Here is a 16,164-nt window from a genome sequence, read left to right on the forward strand (position 1 = left end):
AAACGGCCGGTGCTAAGTCGGCGTGTCATAACCGCAGGTTGTTTCTTCATTAGACAAACACTATTTGTTAGAATTGTGTTTTTCTATTGAAAAACAACCGGAGCAGTCCTTCATCGGGCTATCTGCGCCATTACATCAACTGCTCACCCTGATAATAGCATCACGCTTTGTCACAATTTCCCGGTGGCAGTGTGATCACCGCAGTCTACATTTTAAAAGTGAGTTTAGAAGTCATACCTGGTTTAATATGGTTTGTTTATGCATTTGATCCAGCTGTGATTCGCAGCCTAATAATGTCTCGCAATGGATTTTGTGTGAATAGTAATAATGGAAATATATGCATTCAATTTATATGAAGACACTGCTTAGTTCACAACTTCAGTTCCAGGGCGTCCCGCCACAGTGAACGTCTGAGTCCTGGCGGAATGCCAAGCCCGTTTGTGAGTCATCGGGCCCCCATGTCACATTGCCACCGCATCTACCCACATAATGTTCTGCTTACTGCATGCAACATTCATTGTGATCGTATTTGTTATCGTTCTACGCTCGAGGGTGTACTGTCGTGTTTCTGATAGTGTCATATCTTTGGGCGGCCTCACCTTGTGGAGGACGCGCTGCTTTCCCCTGTGGAGGCCTGTCGAGCTGAGCTCGGAGCGCGCGCGGCGGGCCGCCGACTGGTGGCCGTCCGCAGCCGCCGTGAGCTTACCGAGCAGACTCGCCACGTCCAGGGCCGGGTGCAGCCGCGCCGGCGGCGCCGCTGCCCCGTCGGCCCGGGCGCCGTACCACGGCCGGCCGCCGAGCGGCAGACGGCGCGGGGCGCGCGCCCGGCTGGCCATGACAGCCGTCAGCGGCCGCGCTGACGGGGCCGCCGCCGGCCGGCTGAGCGCGCCCGTCCGCCGCCGGACCGCCTGCGCCGCGCGGGTGGCGCTCACCAGACGAGCGCCGATGCTGAGCGGGCGCCAGCCGACGCGCGGCAGCCAGCCCCAGCCGGGTGGTCTGGGCCCGCGCCGGCCCCGATCGGCTCCCGACACCCCGCGCCGAGGCACCACCTTCCTCGTCGGCCAGTGGAGCCTCCAGACTTTCCTTGGGCGTCTTCTGGACATCTGCCGAATTTTCGATCCTCGTGTGTACTGCGGGTACGCTTCCGGTTGACTGCCCTCTCGGTCCCAGGTCACGGCTCGTGGGTCCATGGTGCCGTCAGTCAGTGGCCACAGCCGACCTGATCGTGACACGGGTTCTTTGAGCTTCTCTCTCGAGCTGGCGGTGAGGTTCCAGTGCGTCTGTGTGACTGAGGACAGACCTGGTGTCTCTGTGAGCTGTCCAGGTCGCTGAGTGGGGTCGACCAATGGCATGGACGGTTCAGGTGCCGCTAGTGTACCACCATGAGAAGGCCAGCCATAGGCATGGTGCACTAGATCATGCACACTCACTGGGACATCTGCGCTCATCCAGCGGCCGGCTCCTGCTGGTTCCGGCGGCTGTTCTGGCCGACAGATGAGGCAGCTGCGCCGTCGTCGGCTGTCGGGCTGCCTCGGCCCCCTGCCCTCCGCAGCTCGGTCTTGGCCGAGCGACCCCAGGCGCTGAGGGGGCGCAGGAGTCCCTCCCGGTGTGACCAGTCGTTTGGTTCTGTCCGCCGAACCGACTGCTTCCCACAGCCTCGTGGGCTGCGCTGGCGGACGGCGCCGAGACCAGCCGGAGGCCGCAGACATCGGCTTCCGATGCCCGTGCAGCTCGGATTTCGTGGCGCCAGCGAGGACCAACACTGCCGTCAGAGCGGACAGCACAGACGTGCGGAACACCATGGTGGGCCGGGACGGTGCGCGGCCGTCCGGAGACTGCGCGTCCGCTGTGTGAGCGCACCGTCCACGGCTCGTCAGCGGCATCCGTCATCGCGACCGCCGCCCTCCTCCGTCCATCACTCCGGCTTTATCGCCCGCCGGCCGGCCCTAAATCAGGGTGACAATGGCGGGACGGCGCCATCCGCTCGTTCGGGTCCATCCATCAGCGTGCAGCGCAGCGCTCACGGGCTGTCCGCTGTCGCCGGCTCTGTCCGACCGGTACCACGCAGGCTACTCCGAGTGTTTTTGTGGTCCGCCAGTTACAGCGGGCTGCGGTGAGCACCCAGCAACAGGTGATCCGTTGGACTCTCTACTTCCTCATTAGGTGAAGAAGTAAATGACGGATGTTGTGTCTGCGCCAACCGCAGGCCAGGCTCCTGCAGTCGGCATTATCTTTCTAACGGACAGTTTCTGGCCAACGGTGAGCTAAATATGCTCGATGATTCTAAAAACCGTTTAACGTCAAAAGAGCTGTTTCGGCTGTGGTTCCTACCTAATCACTATCTTCTTGGTAAAATTATATTCACCTAATCTGTCATCAAGACCACCCGTGAAGTCTCGGAGATAACTTAGTAGTTGATGAACTTGGAAACAACAGCGTCGTATAAAAATGTTATACCGTGATTTGATACCGTATGTCACATAAAGGTCCTTTTGCATTAGTAATAGTGATAAATCACGGGTTTGGAAGGACGGTGATACCTTTGAATCATTTGAGCGATTGAATCGAGTGATTAAATCGATTTATAGCTTGTAGGTAAGCATATTTATAAATTAATTGTTTTCCATTAAAATAGGTGTGTTCCTTTTAGCGAAAACTGAAAAGCTTTGATGTCTGAACGTTAACATAATACTTAAACGTCAGACACTCTGTCAGACATCCACTCAAACACAAGTGTGTGTGTGTTTTAGTTTATGTATGCCGATGATCAAGCCCACACAATACAAAATACAAAAAAAATGACCGATGGTCAATGAGACGTTTAGTAAATCAAACGTCAAGCATCACATACGAATTACGAAACGAATGAGGGGAATCAACATTTAAATGAAGCAACTTCATTCAGTTATGTAACTAGTTAGCCAAGCAATGACATCGAAGAGGATGCTCTTCGATATCACCACTGGTGGGCCCAGAAAGGCGGTCTTGGACACTGCGGGGGGGGGGGCATACCCCAAAAAGTTTCTCCAAATTCCAAAAACTAGTCGGATTTTGATTCCTCTCGCACTGCTGTGCAGTTTAAGACAAACGTTTCTAAAAAAGTTGTTTAGTTTTCGTCTTATTGTCGAAAAAAACACAATTTTTTGCCGATTTCGGACGCTACGGGCAGGATTTCCCCTGGATCCGCCAGTGGATGTCATTGCATAGCTAACTTGTTATATAACAAAGGATTATTATTAGCAACATTTTTGCTTTTAGCCAAGGCAACAAACAGATTTGGCACGTCATCTACTTGATCTATAGATGATTAAAGGGAATAGTTCACTTTCCCGAAATTAGTTTTTTTTTGCAATTGATTTAGGTATGATTTTATGCTCAGCAAATGATCAGCAAAGAACATAACACCTTTTTACATAAAAAAGATTATTTCCTATATTTTAATATAGGAAAAATTTTATTCTGTAAAAAAAATGTTATTAGACGAGGAAGCTTATTACGCGTTGACTAATCATATTGCGTAGTTCAAACCCATTGGCTGTAAGCAGCATGAGCAGCATGAATCTGAGGTGGCTACATTCTGGGTATTTCTTCATTAGGACACCAATATCCTGTTTAGGACACTCTTTTCGGAACGAGTGGAATATCCTTACCCAGGGTGATCGTTAAGCCGTAAAAGCTTTTGACTTGTGCTCGTCTCAGCTCAAGATACAACACTACTATTCCAATTCAAAACTCCATGTTAAAAGTGAACCATTTCCTTTAATGATAGTAGATTTTGATTTATCTTCACATATGCCTAGGTAACGGAATTTTCCAACATAACGCGAATCTACAGCCTAGAAACTAATGAATCTACCATGATGTGCCTAAATGCATATGTGCCCACTGAACGCCAGTCAGGAACTATGAGACGTGAAACCAAACGCACTATAGGTCCGGTCAGTGATGCCTGGCCGGCGGCGGCGTCGACACCGGCAGACTGTTCTGATACATCCAGCCGGTCCAGATGCACAGCAGTCGGAAGCCGATCGCCATTGGAGTGCGCAGTCCGCTGAGCACACCGATACCGGCTACGACCACCACCGCGCTGAGGTCGGCACAGATCAGCAGCAGCACGACCAGCGAGTATACGACGTTCCACAGCAGCCAGACGCTGAGTCGGGCGCGCGCCGCGCCGTCGCTGAGCCCCAGCAGCAGTGCACCCGACACCGCTCCGTCAGCCAGGCTCAGCAGAAAGGCCATACCGAAGACGACAAGGGCGCCGCCGCCCTCCACAGCTACCATGTACTCGAGGTAGGTGAAGAAGGAGAACATGGACATGACCTGCGAACAAGAAGAGCGGCCATTATAATGTTTTAACGTTTAAGTATAGCATTTGTCTGCATTCTAAATTTACAATATTGACAATTAACTGTTATTTTCGGGTGTGAGGCTGTTGTTTCCTATTGTTTATAAACCATCGGTGATGAAAGCGTATGTAGTTATGTGCGGTGTCATGTCACTACCGATGCCGGTGGTCTAGGCTCCACTAGACTAATACAGAAAGGGGTAAGTGTCAATACGGCGATACATTTCATAGCCACAGACTGTAAGAGCGTCCACAATCTACCAGTATAACTCCTTTTGGGGCGACTAACGGAGCGAGCGAGAGGGCGGGCCTTGCACGTGCGAAATTGCGAGGGGGTACCTCCAACTTGACTTGTGCACGGCACCCTACTAACCGGTCTCTAGCGATGTGCCAAATTTGAGCACAATCGGTCCAGCCGTTCTCGAGATCTGGAATCGACCCCTGCACGTGCGCACGTGCGGCAGCACCCCAACTGTTGCACATGCAAATGCATTGCGTAGTGGGTGCCTACCTACATGCCAAGTTTCAGCGCAATCGGCCAAGTAGTTACCGAGATATTGCAATTAAAAAAAACTGACACCTCTTCGTTTTGCACGTGGCACGTGCATAAGGGGTCACCCACATGCATCGGGAATAGTCCAATACTTGGTAGAAGGAATGAAGCTACCCTACAAAAATTACCGCTTGTAAATCGGTCAAGTGGTTGCTGAGATATAAGCGTCGCAAAATCGTGACCACGGCCGGCCGGCCGCTCATACTCAGAAATTTCCGTTATTCTACGTAATACTCCGCTCGCTTCGCGCGCTCCGTAACCAGTATAACGCCTTTTGGGGCGACTAACGGAGCGAGCGAGGGGGTGAGCCTTTCACGTGCGAAATTTCGAGGGGGTACCTCCAGCTGACTGTGCACGGCACCCTACTAACCGGTCTCTAGCGATGTGCCAAATTTGAGCACAATCAGCCCAGCCGTTCTCGAGATATGGAAGCGGCACCCTGCACGTGTGCACGTGCAAAATGGGTCCCAACTGACTTTTGCACGGCACCTTACTAACCGGTCCCTAGCCATGTAGGTACCCGAAGGTTGTTTCTTCATTAGACAAACACTATTCTTTAGAACTGTGTTTTTCTATTGAAAAACAAACTGAGGGTGTTTCCATTTCGGGGTAGGATTATTACGAGCGAGCGAGCGCAGCGAGCGAAGTGAGTCTTTTCAATATAACGGAAAAATCTCAGTATGAGCGGCCCGGCCCGGCCCGGCCCGGCCTGTAACGCTTTTGAGAGGCTTATATCTCAGCAACCGCTGGACCGATTGGCCTGCGGTCTTTTTTGCTGGGTAGCCCCATTCCTTCTACCCCGTAATTGACTACTTTTGACACATCTCAGTGACCGTCGTGGCACGTGCCACGTGAAAAGTCAAGGGTGTTCAAGCTGTTTTGCAAAAGTAGTGATTTTGAGAGGCCCATATCTCAGCAGCCGCTTGGGCGATTGTCTTGCGGTAATTTTTGTTGGGTAGCTGCATCCCTTCTACCAAAGGTCGGATATTCTTGATCTATGTGAGGGACCCCCACTGCACGTGCAAAATGCAAAAAGAAGAGGTGCCAAATTTGTTCCCATTTCAGTAACTCGGTAATTACTGGGGCGATTTCGCTGAAACTTGGCATACAGGTAGGCACCCACCAGGCAATGCATTCGCATGTGTTGCGGTTAGGGTGATACTGCACGTGCGCACGTGCAGGGGGCGTTTCCAGATCTCGAGAACGGCTGGGCCGATTGCGCTCAAATTTGGTAGGTACACGGCTGGGGACCGGTTAGTAGGGTGCCGTGCAAAGGTCATTTTGGACCCCGTTTGCACGTGCGCACGTGCAGAATGCTGCTTCCAGATCTCAGGAATGGCTGGGCCGATTGCGTTCAAATTTTGCTGTGCACACCGCTAGCGACCGGTTAGAAGGGTACTTTGCACAAGCCCGTTGGAAGTACCCTCTCCCCCTTCCGCACGTGCAGGGCTCACCATCTCGCTCGCTCGTTTTTCGCCCAAAAGGCGTTTTACTGGTATATTACTGACCGGGCCGACGAAATTATTTGGAAACGAGGTTTGCAAAATTGACGGAGGCCCGAGTGCGGAGCACGAGGGCCGGAGTCAAATTTTGCAAGCCGAGTTTCCAAATAATTTCGTACGGCTGAGGTCAGTAAGATTTTTGCTACATGCCGCATACCTATTAAAACGTTTTGACAGGTTTTGATGACATTTATACAATTGTTTTGTCCATAATTTCCTAACAATGATTGCGTTACTGCTGTGGATAAAGCTTTGAAGGAAATTCATAGAAGAAAATGCCTCAAAATACCTTACTTCAAACGGAATCGTCTCTGAAAATATTACCTCAGAATGGCACAACAATTGGATATCCAAGGAACATAATACATGAATGATTTGTCACGACATAAGAACAAGAAGAGGTATACTATTCCTAGTGATTTAACCTTCCAGGCGGTGGGGGGGGGGGGCATTTTTTTGCCCCCCCCCCTTTAGTTTTTTCAGTATATCTCGAGAACCGCTGCGCCGATCGTCACCAACCTTTCAGTACCCTCCCGGGAGCAGCTAGCGCACATGGTGACCAAAATTTTTTTCCAAAGGCTATGATAGGTTTGCCGCTAATGACGTCAGAGTGACGTCATTTTTGCCATTTTCGACCCAAAAAAAGGTTTCGCGGGAAGAGCTGTCAGGCCTACAGCTTTAGAGATACAGAAAAATGTTTCAGACATAAAAGGTGTGAAATTGAAAGGACTACAAAACTGCTATTTCGGTTTTTCGAATTTTTTTGATTTTGACCCCAAAAATAAAAAAAATAGATTTTTTGAATATAATAGCCGAAAAATCCAAAAAGTTTTTTGAATTTCGAAAAAACCGGAATATATGTGATAGTCCCTACCGCCTTCTATCTACATACCAAATTTGAGATCGATACCTCTTTTTTTGGCCAAGTTATAGCGAAAAAACTGTTCAAAATTGGTGACGTCAAATTTTCAAACTCAATTTTTAGCAATTTTAGAGCTCGTAGCGCAAAACAAAGACCACCATTAGACTCCCCGTGACGAGCTGCATCGAATCGATAGGTACCCATTTTATGCAAAAATATCAACATTGGAATTTGACCTTTTTTGACCTGACCTTGACCTGACCTCCACCAGAAAGTGGCCTAAACCGTACCTGATGGTCTTATAACCAACACCATTGAGTTGGAAATGAAAAACTGGCCATAAAACATGCATCGCATAACCTTAGTAAAGTTGGGCTCATGTGGTGACCCTTGGCGACCTTTGGTGACCTGACCTGTGACCCGACCTGGTATGACCAGTGACCTCTAATAGCAACATATGTACTAGACAACTGACGCCTTATCGCTGATTTTCGACAAAATGCGTTTTACTCGGTGTTATAGCGCTTTCCCTAGAAGCCTCGTGAACGGTTCAACATTTTATCTTTGACCTGACCTGTGACGTCATCGGTGACCCCGAGGTCAATGAAATTTGGTTTCCCCCGACAAATTTGACAGGGCTATCGAACGCCGTTTGAATTTTCCGGATCCGTCCAGTAGTTTCGGAGATACGGGGGGAGGGGGCAAAAAAAATGCCCCCCCCCCCCACCGCGCGGAAGGTGGCTAGTAGGCCCACCGTCTGCCGGGTTAACGTGAATTTTCCAGTCTTCTAGCAAAAATCTTTGCTTTATATATGTAATCTTGCTGTGTTGATGCCCTTTGGCAAAACGTTCGTGAAATACATTATATTTTCCATATTTTACATGTTTGTCTCGTGGAAAAGACCATACAACTATCAAATAATAACTCAATAAATAAATAAAGTTAGGCCCAAGGAAACGGTGTACATATAAAACGAAGATAAGACAACAAGCGATAATGGATTTCGGTTAATAGGTGCAATGTGCATATCTAACCATAATTTTGGCTTTGTAACCAATACAAAATATTTCAAAGCCCTTTATAAGCAGAGCAGATATTTTCTACCAAAAATGTTAGTTTTCTAATTTTACGATGCAACTATCATGAAATTAATGATGGCAATTATACATTCCCTGGGTCAATACCTCTGGACAATGCGATAAGCTCTACAGTTCAGAGGTCATTGCCCTGGGCAGTAAACCTGGGCAGTAAACTTTTGTTTCCTGCCCAGCCTATCAAATGAGATGGCATTTTGACACCGACAGTTTCTTGGTCATAGTTTTACTGCCCGGCTCGTGCTGTGCTTAAGACACCCGGCATGTAGGAATCGTGTTTGGTGCAGTAGGTACCCGAAGGTTGTTTCTTCATTAGACAAACACTATTCTTTAGAATTGTGTTTTTCTATTGAAAAACAAACTGAGGGTGTTTCCATTTCGGGATAGGATTCGTGTTTGGTGCGGCGAATTGGGGTACCTTGCACCGTTTGCACACGAACCGACAGATTTTGATTAAATTTTCAGGACAGCTGCCCCCGCAGATTATCTACCACGAAACACCCTCAGCTAAGAATATAATTATTTTTCTTGCACGGAGCACGTGCACGTGTTTTAGGCCCATAGGCTTCAACATTAGGTGGATTTTCGGCATCGAATTTCTCGCAGACGGGTGCTTGTAATGCGATGGGCTTCTATGTGCTCGGTGGCCGCCCCGGCATCTACCATGAGCCGGCGGCGCCGTTTCGGGCAGCCTCGGGAAGGGGGTGCAAATTGCACGTACAGCCGCCATTGGTTTAACGTTACGAAATGGGCCAAAACGGGTTTTCTCGATTTGCTGAAAATCGGCTCGATAGATTTTCTTTGTTTTTTGAGTACGTCGGTAGTCGGTCAGGGAGTGTCGATCGCTTGAAATATAATTAACTTTTTTGCACGTGGCACGCGCACAAATTTTCACGTGTTAAGTCAATGGGATTATTTGAAAAAATTACTTAAATCGATTTTGCTCAAAATTTCCACGTTAGATTTTAAAAATGTTTCAGTATCTTATGCACCCACATGTCGCCTACCAAGTGGCATAGGCCATATATGGGGCGATTGAAATGCACGTGCACGCCCCGCACTTGTTTGAGGGGACCACCTCCGTGAAAATTTGACCACTGCTGGTATGATGGCCTGTGCCGCGCAAACGATGCGTGCCAGCGGAACCAATCGAGGGCAGTCGTCAAGGGGATGCTCCAGGCTAGTTGCACACCTCATCACGTGGTGCTCGTGTTTTCGCACGTGCGTCATGTGGGTGTAGCATTTTGGGGTAGGTAGCCATTGGTGCATAATTACGCTCAGGTGATAACCAGGCGCGTAACCACGAGTCTGAAGTTACTGGGGACCACATAGAGGACCGCGAAGACCAAATATTATATTTCAGGATCAGTCTGTCTTCGCCCGATTGGGGGCGGGGGGTGACCACACACAGTTTTTTTGCGCGTGTAAGGAAAACCGCGGCGCGCACCACCTCGAAACTTGGTATAGCTTATGATACCTTAATTTCGCATCGTGTGTCAAAATTTTGACCCCAGGTCACATAAGGTCAGGTCACCATGTCAAGTAAAGTAACCATGCCTCTAAAAACTTTGTGACTGTCATTCTTACAGTTTACACACCAGAAGTTTGAAACTCGGGCGTTTGCATGAGGAAATCAGTATGAACAATTCGTATATCTCAAAGTCCACATCGGTGACCTAATGTCAGGTCAATTTTGCGACCTCTCCGTCTCCATTATAAGTCAATGGGGAAAATTGAAATGCTCTTCTTTTGGCCTAAAACACATTCAAACACCGTGAAACAGCCAACAGGTAAATATGACACACTGAACCGGAAAATAAGGAAAATTGCACCTGTGACTCCTTCTACCTATGTCCCTGAGGTCATCTCAGGTCATGAAATATCTCCAACAGTTTTTTTACCATAACTCATTAGGTAGAAACATGCTAGAGCGCTGAAAACACCATGACATGGTGTGTCAGAAGTGGAAATAGCCGAACGGCCTTAGTTCTCCAGCCTTGTCAATAGATGACTGACGTCATAAAGTTTTGTCGTTTTCCGATATGGACCGTTTCTGATATCGCTGAGGATGAAGCTCAACTGTAAATGAACTAGACAGCACCTGCTGTCATCCTTAGACATCTAAGGACACTTCCAACTAGTTCCTGACCAATTATCGGTCCTTTATGTTCGGTCTCATGTATTATCGTGAGGAAACTGAGAGTCGCAAATCTATAATTTCACTTCTGACGTCACTGTGACGCCATTTCAAATGCGATCTACACCACATTTGGACACAACCTTGCTTCGGTATTCAGAAAAATGTGTGCGAAGTTTCGCTTCTCTATCTCTTCGCGTTGCGACGATATCGTCAACTCTGCCTGAGGCTCATTATGAATAATGATAATATAAGAATAACCAATAACCTCATACTATAAATCAGAAATAGGAGCCAAAAAGTTATATTTAAAATGATCAAATATTTCGCTCGGCCCAATATTTCTTTCTTTCTTTCTTGTTTTCTATCATAATTGCTATTTCATGGCGGAAACTCAGCCTAAAGACGAACTTTTGAATCGTTTTTGACGGGGCCCGTGACCGGACCCGTGACCGGACCCGTCTCCCGGACTCATCGACAGCGCATCTTTGATCCACTAAAGTCTAAAACTATCACAAATCGAGGAGGGATTCCACCTTCATATATACTTAACGATAGCTCCGGGTCTGAAGAACACACCAAAACACATAACAATGACAAAAGCTCACTTCTTAACCCTTGCCGGCACAGGGGGGGGGGGGGGTTGATGCAACCCCCCTAAGGTTTTTCGCGAATAACTCGCGTAAAAAGCGGTTGATCGCGACGAAACTTTCAGTACCCTCGCACTGATCAACTTTACACCTACCCTGAAAATTTCATGACCCTGACCCAAATGACCTTTGACCTGTGACCTCTTTTCCGAGACCATGTTTGGCCGGAATCGCGATTCGGCGTATGTCGGCTCGCATTAGCCGCGCGTTTGCAAGCTTTTCGTGGTTTCAAACGCTGAAACATGTGATTTGATGTTGCTCCCATACATTAGGGTGGGTGTCAAGGTCACCTGAAGGTCAGGTCAGGTCATTGACCTTTGGTGACCTCGGGTGACCTCGGTTCACTTTTTCGAGTTTTACATGTTTCTAGGCTAGTTTTTTTAGCTGAATTCGAATTTAGCAACAATTTGAACATTTACGAAGTAGTTTTGGTGCCTTCGTAACATGTTACGAAGCTGTCAGAGGCGGTTGACACGCATTACGAATACCCGTCACAACCCCTATCGGTTGACCTGACCTGACCTGACCCGACCTGGTCTAAATGCTTCAAGACATCATCTCTGATCAAAACTAACACGATATTCGTGATCAGCACCCCGGAAAATCACACAACAGCCACACTTTACGACTTTCTAACAGGTCCCGATTTTCCCGGTTTTCGGGTCATTGGCCTGACCTGGAAGGTCACCCGATGACCTAGGACCTTAAAATTGGGTATCATTGGCTTCCTCTCGTGACGGGCAACACGCTCGTTTTTTTTCCCGTGAAGCTCTAGCTCGATCAGGGGCCAAACGCGAGGGGGGGGGTCGTACCGACCCCCCCCCCCCCTTGTGCCGTCGAAGGACGCAAAATGGCCTGTGCCGGCGAGGGTTAATGCTCACCGCAAAGATTTAACCCTCGCCGGACCTATTGGTTTTCTACATTCTAACCCTCGCCGGTCAGAATGACGTCATAAGCGTTTTTGTGGATATATTAGCCATAAAATCAAAAAAGTTTTTTGAGTTTCGAAAAAACCGGAATATATGTTATAGTACCTACCGTCTTCTATCTACATACCAAATTTCAGATCGATACCTCGTTTTTTTTTGGCCAACCCAGTAAACATGCCGACGTCGGCCCGACTTCGGGGTGACGTCGGCAACTCGGCATCGGCATGCCGACGTCGGCCCGACGTCGGTCCAACCTCGGCACGACGTCGGCTGGATGTCGGATATGCCCGCATGTTCCGACGTCCAGCCGAGGTCCAGCCGACGTCGGGCCGACGTCGGACCGAGATCAATTGCTGAGGTCCAGCCGACGTCGGGCCGACGCCGGGGCGACGTCGGACCGACATCGGCCGCTGTTTTGACCGTTAAAATAATATAAAATACTTGTTTCATGTTTCATAAAGAGCTTCTGTATTCAAAATATCCTCAGGAAACTCAAATCTTCCTCCACGCCGCAACCCCCTGATCCGGACTGGACGGGAAACTTTATCCCATTTGGGATTGCCCGCAAGCCGAGCTCGCCCGTAGCCGGGTGCGGTGAGTGCTTGGGGGCTGCTCGGCCTATCCTTTGGTCAGGCTCAGCCCCGGCAACTCACCAGGGCCGGGCCCAGTTCATATAGAAAGGCCAGTCGGCAAGTGTCACTTTGCCAAAGTGCCACTTATCAAAGGGACACTTTGGGAAACGTTGGTGCAGGTGTGTAAGAGTGGCTATAACAACAATGGGACCAGGGACTCTATATGAACTGGACCCAGGGTGCTCGCCAAGAAGACCAATGTCTCCATCTTATCATCCTTCCGGCTCTGAAATGGTCTTGTCAGACCGAAAGGGCATAACCCAACAAAGCAAACTAAGCTCGATATCTGGCTGCGTGGTGTAGTGGTTAGCGCACTAACCTCGCGTTCAAATTACACGGGGTTCGAATCCCATCGCCGGCTGATGCTTTTGGCGTGTTGTCCCAGTAAACATGCCGACGTCGGCGACTGGGGGGCTCGAATCCCGCCGCCGGTTGATATTTTTGGCGCGTTGTCCCAATGAACATGCCGACGTCGGCCCCGTCGGTCCAACGACAAACGATCTCGTCAACCTCGGCAAACGACCTCGGCCCGACGTCGGCTCGACGTCGGCTGGACTTCGGCTGGACGTCGGAACATGCGGGCATATCCGACGTCCAGCCGACGTCGGCATGTTTACTGGGAAGTTTTAGCCAAAAAAACTGTTCAAAAATGATGACGCCAAATTTTCAAACTCATTTTTTTGGCAATTTTAGACCTCGTAGAGCAAAACAAAGACCATCATTAGACTCCCCGTGACGACCTGCATCGAGTCGCTACCAATTTTATGCAAAAATATCAACTTTAAAATTTGACCTAATTTGACCTGACCCTGACCTGACCTTCACCAAAACGTGACCTGGGCTGGCCCCAAAGGCTGCCTAACCCACATAATCGCATTTGTCATGTAAGATGGACCATAAAACATGTATCACACGACACTTTCATATTGTGACTCCCGGTGACCTGACTTCGCTCATCGCTGTGACCTGACCTGGTATCAGTGACCTCAGATAGCAAAGTATGTGTTTGACGAACAATGTACCATCGATGGTTTTCAATAAATTACCAATTTACTCGATTTCACAACACATTTCTTGAAATGCCCGTGAAAGGTGAAAATCCGACCTTTGACCTGACCTGTGACGTCATCGGTTTGACCTAGGTCAATGAAATTTGGTCACAAGATAGTTTCTGGGAGGGGCTATCGAACGCCGTTTGAATTTAAGAAAATCGGCCGGTAAATTTCCGAGATCTTAGGGGTGGGCCGAAACGCCCCCCCCCCCCTACGGGTGGTAGGGTCTGCCGGTAGCCCTACGGGGCGCGGGTTAACCCTCGCCGGACCTAGAGGGTGGGTGGGTGGGTACGACCCCCCCCCTCGCCGTTTCGCCCCTGGTGGAGCTAGCGCGTTGCGGAAAAACGAGCGTGTGCGCCGTTACGAGACGCAGAGATTGGTACCCGATTTTAACCCTCGCCCGCACATGCCATTTTCCCATCCTAGAACGCACATGGGGAGGGGGGGGGGGTGGTTGCCACCCCCCGCGCCATTTCGTTCCTGTTGGAGATAGAGCTTAGCGGTATGGACCAAAAAGATTCTTTGGGAAGAGACGAATCCAATAATACCCAGTTTTACCTTCTCAGGTCAGTCATTGACCTTGCAGGTCAGGTCAAACTAAAAAATGTTGCTGTTTTGGGTCACCGTTGAATATCAAGTGCGCTGCTTACCTATCATATACCGATGACAATGCCGTTTTCTGGTGCCAAGCCAGCTAGAACCTCTTTGTCACACTACCCGACCAGGTTTTTGCTGCTGAGGTCATTTCAGGTCAAGTTAGGTCAAGGTCAATTATATGTGTTTGTATGTCTGTGTGTGTCTGTGTGTATACTGATGTGTGCACCGATTGGTTACGTGTCCATATTACATGAAATCATGATCTGAGAAGCTTTTACCAAAAATGCAGTAAAAAAAATTCACAAAAAGTAAATTCCGCTTGCCTAAAACGCAATTATCTTAGATGACCTAGGTTGACCTTGACCTTGACCTTGACATCTGTACACCGTCGAACCACATGTTCCATGGTAGGTGGGAGGTAAGACTGGCAAAAAAGGCCGAAATCAAGGTGTCAAAAGCTCACAAGGCCCATAGCTACGCAAGATGTTGAGAATTGGCCATTTGGGTCATGACATGACCTGAAAAACAAGGTCATATCTCCGAAACAAAAAACCACAGAAACTTGAAATTTTCGGTGGATGTCTAGAAAGGATAGAGGAGCAGCTATACGAAAAATCAGCCTTCTAGCTCTAAAAATGTTGAGTGCAGAGCAGAAAGACTACCTGGGGGGGGGGTGGCAAACCCCCCCCCCATGTGCGGGCGAGGGTTAAGGTCCTAGGTCAATCGGTAACCTCTGAGGTCAGGTCAAGTGCCCCAAGGTACGGTTCAGTTTTTGGTGAATAACTTCGCAAAAAATGGCCGCAGAGCCGCAATTTTGGCAGCATCGTGTTCACCTCGCTCAGGCGCGTCGAATGATATACTGTTTGCTCGGGTCAGGTCAACTTAGGGTGTTGACCTCAGGTCAAGGTCAGGTCAGCACCCCCAGGTCACGAAGTTCGTCGAAAGAGGTCATATCGCATATCATTCGATTCGGCAGGTCTCCCTGAGTCCATTGGTGGCTTTCCCGACTCGCTAGCTCAATTTGATCAAGAGGTATTGACGAAAAACGAATAAGACCTTGATGACGTCATAAATGACGTCACGCAAGGTCAACATTGCAAAAGTGACGCATCTAACCTTGCAAGCAGTGCATCAAATCACGATTCTGTATGCTTGAGTTAGTAGGAGATCGTTCCCGGCGCCAGAATAGCAGTTTTCATTTTTCCCCATTGACTTATAATGGTGAGGTCACGAAAATGACCTGACCTCATATGACCTTAACCCTATTCCTGGCGGGCTCCGCCGGGACAAGAAACTGGCGGGGGGGCCGATTCAGCCCCCCCTGAGATCTCGAGAACGAAGCAAGATAGCGACAAGCGGTAAACGGCATCGGATACGCATGGACAAGGTCTACAATTTTTACAAAGGTCATTTTCAGGTCAGGTCAAAGATGACGTCACAGGGGTCGAAAAAGTCAAAATGGCGGCGCTAGATATGGAGAGAGTTTTTCTCGAATAACTTTCGAATTAGTCAAGATAGGAACAAACTAAGGGCATCATCGTGATCCTCTCGTCAATCCGCATCGAATGATATATATGTTGACCTCGAAAGGTCAAGGTCAAAGGTTGACCTCAGGTCACGTGACCTCGAGGTCATCATGTATATCAATCGATGCGTCTTGACGAGCTGAACACAATGAGACCATCCACGCGTCTGTATCTTGTTCCTGTACGGAGTTATTGGCCAAAAACCTTTGGTGACCTTTGATGACGTCACATGACCTCACAGCTGCCCAACAGCAAAACAGACCTCAAGGTAGTGAAGGTTGA

At 48.9% G+C, this 16,164-nt stretch overlaps 1 protein-coding gene across 1 annotated transcript in view; it reads right to left on the reverse strand.

Annotated features, from left to right (window-relative positions):
* Window positions 1-2,736: 2,736 nt before the first annotated feature.
* Window positions 2,737-16,164, reverse strand: part of LOC122377431 — a 31,145-nt gene continuing 17,717 nt past the window's right edge. Inside the window, exon 2 of the mRNA XM_043357456.1 lies at window positions 2,737-4,323. Within this exon, the coding sequence (XP_043213391.1) occupies window positions 3,940-4,323 (384 nt within the window). The 3' untranslated portion in view covers window positions 2,737-3,939. The remainder of the gene's footprint in view (window positions 4,324-16,164) is intronic.

This window comes from Amphibalanus amphitrite, unplaced genomic scaffold (genome assembly GCF_019059575.1).
Source record: "Amphibalanus amphitrite isolate SeventyFive unplaced genomic scaffold, NRLGWU_Aamphi_draft 000044F_arrow, whole genome shotgun sequence".
Lineage (NCBI taxonomy): Eukaryota > Metazoa > Arthropoda > Thecostraca > Balanomorpha > Balanidae > Amphibalanus > Amphibalanus amphitrite.